Source organism: Cetorhinus maximus, chromosome 22 (genome assembly GCF_964194155.1).
Source record: "Cetorhinus maximus chromosome 22, sCetMax3.hap1.1, whole genome shotgun sequence".
NCBI lineage: Eukaryota > Metazoa > Chordata > Chondrichthyes > Lamniformes > Cetorhinidae > Cetorhinus > Cetorhinus maximus.
In genome coordinates this window covers 10,929,090-10,940,546 of record NC_135900.1, presented here as the reverse complement: position 1 = coordinate 10,940,546, position 11,457 = coordinate 10,929,090, and the positions used below count along the sequence as shown (strand labels likewise).

Below are 11,457 nucleotides of genomic sequence, written 5' to 3'. Positions count from 1 at the left end.
CCATCCTCCCGCACGATTCCCGTATCCCTTAATGTCATTGGTATCCAGAAAGCCATCAATCTCTGCTTTGAACATACTCAATTACTAAGCCTCCACAGCCCTCTGGGGTACAGAATTCCAAAGATTTACCACCCTCTGACTGAAGAAATTCCTCATTTCAATCCTAAATTGCCTACTTCTTATTCTGAGATTGTGTCCCCTGGCTCTAGACCCCCAACCCCCCAACCAACTAACCAACCAACCAACCAGGGAAACATCCTTCCTGCCCTGTAAGAATTTTGTATACTTCGATGAGGTCACCTCCCATTCTTCTAAACGCTAGAGAATACAGGCCCAGTCTCCTCAATCTTTCCTCATCCGAAAGACAGCACCTCTGACAGTCCAATGCTCCCTTACTACTTCGCTGGTGTGTTTTTGCTTAAATCTGTGGAGTGGGACTTGATCCCATTACCTTTTAACGTAGAGGCAAGGATGCTACAAGCTGAGCCACAGCAGAAACAAAGCATCAGAACCCATTAGGACTTCTATAAAGCAAATGCACACTTGTCTGAAGGGAACTAATTTACAAGCCTATGGGGAAAAGGCTGGGGTGTGGGACTAAATTGGATAATTTCTTCAACAAGGCAGCACGTTTATTGTAATCATATGAAGGTGCTGTGACAGATGTCAGGTAGGCATCTGAGACAGGTCACTCTGCATTTTTATAAGGCTTTATGTGAAGAATGATCCCCCCAGATTCTCTCTTAACCAGCTTAGCTCAGAAATGTTTGCGGAGTGCTTCTGCCTCTAGCTGCCAGTAAGGACTATAAGGGGGTAGAGGGAGATGGGGATACAGTATTCCTCAGGAGCTCTGATAAGATGAACAAAGCAGTCATAATTCTCCACAATGAGTTCAATATGGTGCACCTTGTTTTTCTAACTTATGCTCAGACGTTCAATCCAGTTTTGCTTTGCAGAGATTTCCTCATGGTTTTGGTGTTGATTCAATCAGTGGAGTTCCAAAGCCTTTCAGAATAATAGTTTGATTGGGTGTTTGCAAGTTTCCAAGAACTGTTTGTGAAGCTTCTGAAGGAGCTCTGTCATTATCTTTCACACCAGCAATAATATAATTGAAAGGGGAAGGGCAGACCCAAAAGGCTGAATGGCGTACTCTCTATGGTGCTCCCATTTCTCCAGGCACAATGGGCTGAATCTGCTGTAAGGTTCTATGATTCTGTGGCAAGGCATTGTTGCAGAGATGTTAAGATGCATTTATGCAGAGATGTCAGTACCTGCACTTAAAACAGCAAGGAGATTTGAAGAAGTATAACCAGAGCTGATTTGCAACACGAATGTTGAGCGCGTGTGAATTGTCTATTCATTTGGCACCTGAGAACTGTGGATGTTCAGTTATTGAGTTTATTGAGATTTCTAGATACTAAGGAAATCAAGAAATATGGGATTAGGACAAGAAAGTGGAGTTGAGGCCAAAGATGAGTTATGGTTTTATTAAATGGTGAGCAGGCTCAAGGGATTTATTCTTCAGTTCTTATGTAATTAAAGAATGAGCTGTCTTTTTCCAAAGCACTTTATTTATGTTGAAATGGAATACACAGTTCTGTGAAAACTGGAAAGATGAGCCTTTTCCATTTGCGCTGATTTCTTAAAACACAAATTTCCATTCTATTTTAGTAACTTTGAAGAAGCTGAAGTCATCAGCAACATGGAACACAAGTTATTATGTAAGGAATTCTGAACCCATTCAAAGAACCATGCTTATTTCACATCTCCAGTGGAAGTGTTGCAGAAGCTAATGAACGTGAATACATAAATAAGATGGCTGTATGTAATTCCATTTGTACGTTCTACAATTTTAGGGAAAAGTCACTAGAATTAGAAGATAAAAAAAACTGAAAACAGTGATCATTCTTTATACAAAAAAAACTTAAGAAAATATTCTAAAATTTTCAACAATGAATGAATGTATAAAAAGACAGAGCAAATCCAAGACAGAGGAAAGTGAATGTCTTACATGCCACCCAGATTTCACCTATCGACCACCCATTCAGGTATATCTCTGTTCAACATGTGAGGATTTTCAAGAGGAAAGAAACTATTTGGAAAATGATATTTTTCCTCTTCTAAGTGAACTCTGTAACACCAGAAGAAGCTGCTTTAAAGTATTAGATATGCAGTGGACATCACACGAAGGAAGCCATCGCCAGAGCACAGATTCCCACCAGCTAAAGGTTTCACTAGACTTCATCTCAAAATGCTCACCTTTCTTCATATGCATGTTAGGTCAGAAATATGGTGAGTATTGCCCACCAGATGCAGAGTGCTCTCCAGCGGGTAGAATGGATATGGAAGCTTTATCCAAGGTAGAAAGGAATATTCATATCGCAGCAAGAAACGGTTACTCTTGGATATTGCGCGAAGAATACAAAAACTGCAGTCTGCTAGAGCTCGAGATAACTGAAGCAGCTTTACTGAATGACTCTGTGTTCAGCTTCTTTTATTTCCGAGATTCCCAGTATGTCGATGATATACTTTTGCATGTCCCACAAGATAAAAGGGAAATGATAGCGAGTAAATATAACCACAGAGATCATTATGAGGAACGGAGAGTGAGGGAGCTGAAGGAAAAGATAGTCAATAAAGGATTACCTGTCAAAATTTTTAGGACAGTTGAAGAATTAGGAGAAGCAGTTTTGAAAAACTGTAGTGATGTCATTGACAAGTTGTATCCCATGGATTTAGTTCCTTTGCAAACAGGTAAGCTTATCGTGTGATCTTGTAATAAGGTCAACTACAGTTCTGTTCTTGGCTCAGCTTTTAACACAATTGGCTACTTGTGTTATTGAAACAACCTCTTCCTCAAGGACACAGATTAGAGGTTATTCTTCAGTCAATATACTGAAAAATAACTTCCCGTCATTGTTTGAAATTGGACTTGGGAAAGTTTACTGTTGTTAGATTCATTCCTCAATCATTACATTATTACATTATCAAATCAAAGAGAAAAGAAAACATTGAACAAAATTTTATTAAGTTGAATTAATAACGTGAAGTTTGTTTGCCATGTTATTTTAGCCAATGAAATGGGGAGTATGTTGAAGAAAAGGTCCATCTCTTCGCTATTCATGTCAGTAGTGTTGAAGCACAATGGAATGTGCAAAGCCTCCTCTATCTGTGGAATCCCTAATCAGGGTTGAACATCATGGGGCTTGATTTTCAATCACCATGGGGGCAAGATTGGCTGCGAGCACACTTTGAAAATGCCACTCTGGATGGCATGTCAGTGTCCTGATGCCTCTGGGGTGTGCTGGTATTTTCAAAGCAAGGGCGGGTGGGGAAATTAGGAATCCACTTACCTCCAATTAATTGCCTTTTAAACTCCTTGAGGAGCTGGGTAATGGGCTGGGGAGGGCTAGAAGATAAGTTTCAAGTCGCAGATTGGCAGACCAAACATTCTGGAGCATATTAGTGCACAGCTTTTGGGCACAATGTAGGGGAGCCATCAAATCATATTTATCTGAAGTAAACATTTTGCCAAAAAGGGTTATTGGCTCAGATCAAGTGCAGTAATTTTTTGTTGGCATTTGGCCACTTCTCTCTGCTGAGAGGCTGCGAGCCCTCTGATTTTCTGTCTCCTCTATTCTGCAAGGCAGAGGCAAGCCCAGTCCTGGCTGTCATCTGCCTTTGAGGATTATACTCAGCAGTCAGCTTCCACCTCCTTGTAGCACTCTGCACCATTAATTGCGTGTCAAACTTGTCTCTGGTCCAACTGGGGGATCTGGATTTGAAAGATAGTAATGCCTCAGTGATGCAGAATGCCACAGAAACCGGACCCAAAAATGATCCAGGCATGGAGTTCCCAAAGATAAAAACAAAAAGCTAGAAGCTACTGCGGATGCTGGAAATCCAAAACAAAAACAGAATTACCTGGAAAAACTCAGCAGGTCTGGCAGCATCGGTGGAGAAGAAATCAGTCAACGTTTCGAGTCTTCATGACCCTTCGGCAGAAGTTCTGCCGAAGGGTCATGAAGACTCGAAACGTTGACTGATTTCTTCTCCACCGATGCTGCCAGACCTGCTGAGTTTTTCCAGGTAATTCTGTTTTTGTTATGGAGTTCCCAAACCCAGATTGAAAATCAAGCCCATGGTGTCGTACCACACTTCAGGGCCAGTTTTGTAGAAATTGGCCATTTCAATGTTTCTCTAATGGGTAGATTTCCCTTCCTAACAGCACTGAGTATACCTACACCACACAGACTTCAGCGGTTCAAGAAGGCAGCTCACCACCACCTTCTCAAGGGCAATTAGGGATGGCAATAAATGCTGGCCTATCAGCGATGCCCACATCCCGTGAAAGAATAAAAGAAAGACATTACAGAGATGATGAGAATATGTTTATTGGTTTCTTGCCTTACAACATTTAGGTACTTGTGATAATTGTTATGGCACAGTGGATGGTAAATGCTAACCTGTTCAAATCCCAGAGGGAAACTTGAAACAGCTGCCACAACTATTTTGCAATTTGTATTTTTATTTCAAGATGCGTGCCTTGAATTCAGTAGTAATAAGACCGAGTCTTAGAGGTTTTTTTACAAAACTAAATTAAGCATTTATTAATAATTGAAATCATTTTAAGCACATACATAGGTCTACAAATTACTACCATGATAACTGCTAAATCCCATAATTAATCTAGCTCCCAGAGTAGAATTTTCCCCATTGGGGGGGTTGTACGGGGGTGGGCATAGACATGATTGGTACTCCCGATCGGGTCTGCGCCTCCATTTTACATGGGCTGGCCAATTAAGGCCCGCCCAGTGTGACATGCACCTGGAAGCGCTGTGCGTTCCCTGTGCTGGTGGTTTGGGGGGTTGGGGGGGTAGTTCCCAGAGTTGGGAGCGTGCTCTTTTGCGAATGCGCATGAAAGAGCGCAGAAATCTCCCTGAGGCATATCTCCTTTATACATGTTTCTCCCCTTTTTAATGCAAATTCCATTGTCCCAATATGTCTTTGTAACTACTTTTTGAAAATCTTTCCCAACACTCATTATCAGTAATCTTTGGGAAAAATAAACAATGTTTGCTTATCCTCTGTTGGCTAGGTGTAACACTTTACCATCTCTTTGAAATTCACAACTCTGGTTTATCTAAAATTGCAAATGTTCTTCACACCTCACATTCTAAAATTTCAGCCATACTTAGAGTTAGCATTTCAAACCTAATTTCTCTTCTGATACAGCAAAGCGCCCAGACCAGCTGTCTGTAATTCAATTAAAACCCACACACACACCTATACACAGAAAAACTAATCCAAACCCCACTATTAACATACCTTTACAATAAATTAGAATAATTTTCTTTACAATAAATTAGAATAATTTTATGAAAATTATGTTTTCATGACATAATGCAATAAATAAACAAATTAATAATAAATAATAATATTTAATGATAAATTAATAAATAAAACACTTCCCCTGATGGTTTTTGCCTTTTTACAAAGCAAAGGTAAGTGCTAAAGTTAATCCCAGGGAGTGCGGAAACCTAAGAGAACATTCCTTTAACTTCACTATTATCATATTATCGTACTGATAATAAATGCATAATTAATAAATGGAGGGTAGGATTTATTTGGTGGGTATAAACAAAAACAGCAAGGATTATATATTTAAATAGTCAAATTTGCAACTACAAAAATATCGTGCATTTCTTAAGGTACCAAATTGGTGGTTTCCTCAGACAACATAAGATCAGATTTCGGATTGGACAGTTTATACATCACGCTAACTAGGTTGTCATTTACAGAGAGAAATCAGAAATGAAAGTCCACAAAAGATTTAGGTCGGACATTTTTGGCCTCGTTGGCATCAGGCATCATGACAGGTTGAGGGGGGGGGGGACAACAAAATGGCAAAAAATGTCAAAAATCAGTTTTATGCCGTCGTGAAACCAGTTTGTGATTGTCCACTTCAATGGCGGGCCACATTTCCCTCTACTGCATGTCGGGAATGTAATTTTAATACATTTGCATCTAATTATAAGCCCTGCTTGCTGGAAGCATCCTCCCACATCAAATTTACCACCCATGTTGGTGTGACTTCAGAACGGCGTGCTTCACAACCGCCTTTAAAAGGCGTGCACCTGGTGACTTGAACTTCGAGGCGAACTTACAGGTGAGTGCACACAACCTTGCACAGTGCTTGCGAGCATCGCCTATAGGTTATCAGGGAAGAGGTACTGTGCATTCGCAGGGAGCACAGGCAGGTTAGTTTCTCCCGGCTGGTTTTTAGTGTGGTTCCAGGGCAAGGGCTCCAGCGCATATCAGATTGGAGAGGGTGGGGGGACAAGGCGGCACAGACTGAAGGAAATAATCAAGCCAGAGGCGTGGGGGTGGTAGTGGGAAGGGAAGCAGCCATACATTTGGAAAAGCTTGTCAAAGGTATGCATTCTTCTGTAGCTGAGACTGTTCAGCTGCAGCTCCATTGACATACTTGGAGCTGGGCCTCTGAAGCTTTTCTGCCCACTCAAGTAACACAAAAGCATGAAAGTGCCACAAAATACTACAGAACTTTTCAACCCTTGGATGCAGACTTGAAATTAATGTGCATTTTAGGGGGCAGCAGAACAATTGGCCGATTGGGCAAGTCATACAATTCCCTTGCAAAAGGTGGACATGGCGCAGTCACTGGTGGAGGTGCTCAAAGCCCCTTGCAATATCTTTATTCAGGTTTGGACCAGTATCCGTTATGGTTCAAGCTTACGGCACAGCCTTGCAATGTGGGTTAGGAGAATGCCTGCATGTGAGATGAGAATACAGCGTGCAGTCCAGTGGCTGAAGCTGCCACCAATCAGTCAAGCGGAGTGGGGCAGAGGCGGGTGAGGTTTTGGACAGCCAATGAGCGCACTACACACTGGCCATCCAAGTGGTGGCCAGCACTCTCCTGCATGCATGAGGGGGCCTTAAGACTTAACCAAGAGAGGTTCTTAGTACACCTACACTAGCCCAAGGGTCTCTCTTTGATCCAACAGGAGGAGAACATTAGGATCATGGAGCCTGGTGATTTAGCAGTATGCTGCATGGCTTACAGGGAGCAGAGAAGAAGAAGAAAGTGACGGAGGCGCCTGACTCGGTAAAGGGAGGAGCACCTCCCTCAAAATGAAGGAGCGGCCCGGCCTGCTGCGCACGGAGCTGAAGATCCCCAGTGAGCCATTGCTCGTAGATGGCTCGCTAGACCCAGGGTCTATAGTTGGTACCGGTCATTCCTGCAAATGACCGAGAACGCTGAAGACTGCATGTCTAGGGAGCTGGTCGGTCACATATTCCACCTGCTGCAGGATTTAGCACCATGGGGACATGGAGGGCTCCACAGGTGACCTGTGCAAGATTTTGCAAGCTTCCATGCACAAGTGTATCCAGGAGGTCACAGATGCCATCTTTGCAAAGGCAGAGAACTTTGTGCATTTCGCCCAGGATCAGGAAAGCCAGGAAACAAGAGCGCTGGGATTTGCACAGATCTTTGACACTGCTCATCAGAACAAGGAGCCATAGGCAAGGAGGCATTCTTGGGAATTTATTTATTTATAATAGTGAACATTAAGTGCAAGTCATTAACACTCATGTCCAGGCCATACAACTACATCTTCTTAACCTTCCTAACCCTGCCATTTTGTCTTGGTACTCCCCCGATACCCACAGCGGAGGTGGAGGCAGCCTTCTGACTGCTACACCCTGTCTGTGATGACCTTGGTGGGCATCCTCTGGAGGGTCCTGGCCTGCTTTCAGGGTCCTGCTGTGTGGCAGTGGCACCCTCAGCCTGTGGAGCTGGAGCTGTTGGGGTCACAGGAAGAGGGGATTTGGATGGATTGGACACTCCCGGAGTCACCTGGGTGGATGGCCCCGGGGTGTACACCTGCTGATCCTCCTCCCTATGGGTGCCTGAGGGCCCCTGGCTGACTCCTTGAAGGGATGGGGAAACTGGAGCGAGATCGAGCTGCCTCGCACCCTTCTTGCATTGACACTGTTGGAGGCCAACTAGGACATCAGCGACGGAGTCCAGCCCACACAGCCTGGCCCAAGGTCTCCTGTGGCGGCCACCATCCTACCAGTGTTGACCTCGGTGCATTGGCATGCCAGAGCTGTCACCTCAGCCTGGAGGTGGACAGTCTCCTCCATCGTGCCTTGCAATCTGAGTGCAGCGGACATCCCTTCCTGATGTTCCCAAGCTTGCCTTTGCAGTTCCAGCAACTGAGGTGTGATCGAGTCCAGAGGCTCATCATCGGACTTGGACTCAGCAGACCTCTGGCTTCCAGCAGTCTTTCGAGTGTCAGAAACCTGGGAAGTCCCTGCTGCCGACTGCTGTGGATCAGACAGACGTGCTCACCAGATTGTGACGCCGAGGGTACTGTAGAACTAGATCCCACCGAGGTGTGTGTCTCTGTACTGGTGGAGGGTGTGGGTGAGCGCTGTGATGGGTCTTCAATTAGATTGTCATCAGATTCTTCTTCCGAGGTGTCATCAGGTCTTGAGTTGAGGACCTGGCTCATGGACCCCTTTGACTTTATAGAGTATACTTTGCAATATAATAATTAAAGATATATTGTGGCATGCGATAGACCCAGTTTTAATTAAGCCAAAAGTAGTAAATGTTAACTGTTTTCATTGAACTGTGTAACACTGGAACAAATGAACCTTGCCAGGAATGTTCTCTCTTCCAGATCATGAAAGTTATCTAGAGCTTTGTTATCATGAAGCATTTTCTCAAAGGTATTGCCAAGTTTTTGTGGAAACAAAAGAAACACGGTTAGTTTTTAGAATTCTGGACAAATTTGCTGTCTCTTCCCAACATGATGTTCAAATTGAAATTTTCTCCTGTGAAAGCAAGGAGAGATAATTAGTGTATGGCAGGGGGCTGCAGAACAGGGAGAGTGACTCAGCATGGTTGTCTGATGGATGTTGCACTGCTGGATCCTCATTTGGTTGAGCACCGCTAACCTCACTGTCAGCACAGGAACGGTCCAGATCTTCACCAGCCAGCTGGGTGGCTCTATTTTTAAAGTCTATGAGGACCTGGAGGTCAGGCATTCCTCCGCCAGTCTGCGACCTCTCCCTTTTGCGTGCCAGCTTGTCCTGCATGAATACAGATGGAGAGAGTGTAATCAGGACACCCACCAGGCCAGGTGAGAAGGATACCTGGGATGTGTGGGTGATGCTTGGTGCTATGGACAGGATGAGGACATGATCCGCAGGCAGATGAAAGTGTTTGAGAGAGAGTAAATGATGATGTCCTTTGAACTGGCAGTGAGTGAGATCCCTGTAGATGTGTGATGGGTTTGAGAATGAGAGTGTTGAGAGTGATAAGAGAGTGACTCACCCTGGCGGAACGGAGATCATTCATTCTCTTTCGGTACTGAGTGGCTGTCCTCTTTTACTGGGTGTTGGCGCTGACCACCGTTGCCACTCTTCCCATGCTGGATTGATGACCTTGCTTGCTGGCCTTCGCCCAGAGCGGGGTAGAGGACTTCATGCTGGGCCTCCACTGTGTCCAGTAGGCGCCCGAGGGAGGCGTCGCTAACTTTGGAGGCATGTTTCCTCCTTTGGGCAGCCGTGACTTTTCAGCAGTTTCCGATCCCTTAGAGAGCTAGCTCTGTGCAGGGGCACCCAGATTATTGAAGGCCTGAGGTGAAGGTGGGGTGGGCGAATCAGAGGCTGCCCAACCAGCAATCTGGCATATTTCTGAGAATGCATTATTAATGAGGTGGGACACACCGGGAATGGGATGATACAGCGCGAAAACCCGCCACTGTGGCTAGCAGATAAAACGTCCTTTTTCCCTGTCCGCTACTGCACTTTGTGCAAATCTGGAATGATTCCGCCCTTCGTATCCACTTCCTGGCTTTGATGAGAATGAAAAGTAGATCAATATACATTTAAGATGAATGGTTTTAAGAATTATTCCCTATTAGTGAGAGGCAGAGGATTAGCTGCTATATTTACCTGTAGTGTGGAACTAAGGACAAACCATTCACCCTGGTTATGGAGCTGTGTTGCCTTGAATTAAAACGACAGTGTGTCACATAGTCATATAAATCGTAAGTCAGTGCATTATAAAATCAGATAACTAAAAAAAACCTGATATCTACTGTAGATCATTTGAAGATTTTATTTTGTGTGTTACAGTTAGACTGGATGTAGTAGAACATTGGCTTTATAGAGCATACTTTGCAATATAATAAAGATATATTATGGCATGCGATAGACCCAGTTTTAATTAAACCAAAAGTAGTAAATGTTAACTGTTTTCATTGAACTGCATAGCACTGGAACAAATGAACCTTTCCAGGAATGTTCTCTCTTTCAGATCATGAAAGTTATCTAGAGCTTTGTTATCATGAAGCATTTTCTCAAAGGTATTGCCAAGTTTTTGTGGAAACAAAAGAAACACGGTTGGTTTTTAGAATTCTGGACAAATTTGCTGTCTCTTCCCAACATGACGTTCAAATTGAAGCCAACAGTGGATTAACTGACTTTAATCGTACCGGTGCCTTCTGTACAATGAAGCCCAGGTGTGGTTTCAAGGAAAAGCCTTGAATTTTGATTCAGCCTTGTGCAATTGTAATGTTCATGAACATGGCATTTTGTTTGTTGCAAAAAATATACTTGATTTGGTAAATATCTAAAAGAACATTACAAACACTTCAAAATGGCCACCACAGTAAATGCAATGATATTCAAGTTATCTGCATAGATGATATTGCACTTTGAGGTGCTTCAATGCAATTGTGGTGCATATATTATTTACTGTATACATTCAATGTGAGTCATACAGCTCAAGGCGTTTTATACAATTTCAGCCCCCTCAGTGCTCTATGACTGAAAGGCCTTAGATAGCAACCTTTCCCCATGTTCATAAACATGACATTAGATTATTAAACTTTGTTTTACATTCTGAATTCCCTTCAGTCTTGTTCTATTGTATTTCCATTCACAGATACCCATTTTATTCTTGCCATTTATTCTCTCACTACTTTTCCTAACTATTAGTTTTAATATGTTCTTTTGTAATAATTGACAAGGTGCTAATACCACCATGACAACGATATCATTAGCATGGCAGTGCAAATCTATCACAGCTATGATTGCAGCACTGGATGATGGTAAATGTGTGTGAAGCAACAATTATAAATGCAAATTATGAAATCAATTTCTCTCCATTCTTACAACCAGGAAATAATTTTGTGGAAGGGAAAATATAAAATGGGGTGGGGGGCGGGGGTCACAAGTTACAGGGAGAGAGCAGTACTTTTTTCAGGCTGGAACACCTCCTCCTCCAGGTACAATGCCCTAAGGGGCCATTGGCAACCATGGAATTCCATTGGATTGGTCCATGGTTATGCTTGGTAAAGTACTGCAGTGGTTTGCTGTTTCCTTCTGCAATATGGCTGACCAGGAAACTCTCCTGCT

At 43.3% G+C, this 11,457-nt stretch overlaps 1 protein-coding gene across 1 annotated transcript in view; it reads left to right on the top strand.

Moving 5' to 3' along the window:
- The first annotated feature begins 1,676 nt into the window (after positions 1 to 1,676).
- The window catches only part of LOC144696473 (putative tetratricopeptide repeat protein 41), a 74,113-nt gene continuing 64,332 nt past the window's right edge, over positions 1,677 to 11,457 (top strand). Inside the window, exons 1-2 of the mRNA XM_078567799.1 lie at positions 1,677 to 2,754; positions 10,337 to 10,559. Of these exons, the coding sequence (XP_078423925.1) occupies positions 1,953 to 2,754; positions 10,337 to 10,559 (1,025 nt within the window). The 5' untranslated portion in view covers positions 1,677 to 1,952. The remainder of the gene's footprint in view (positions 2,755 to 10,336; positions 10,560 to 11,457) is intronic.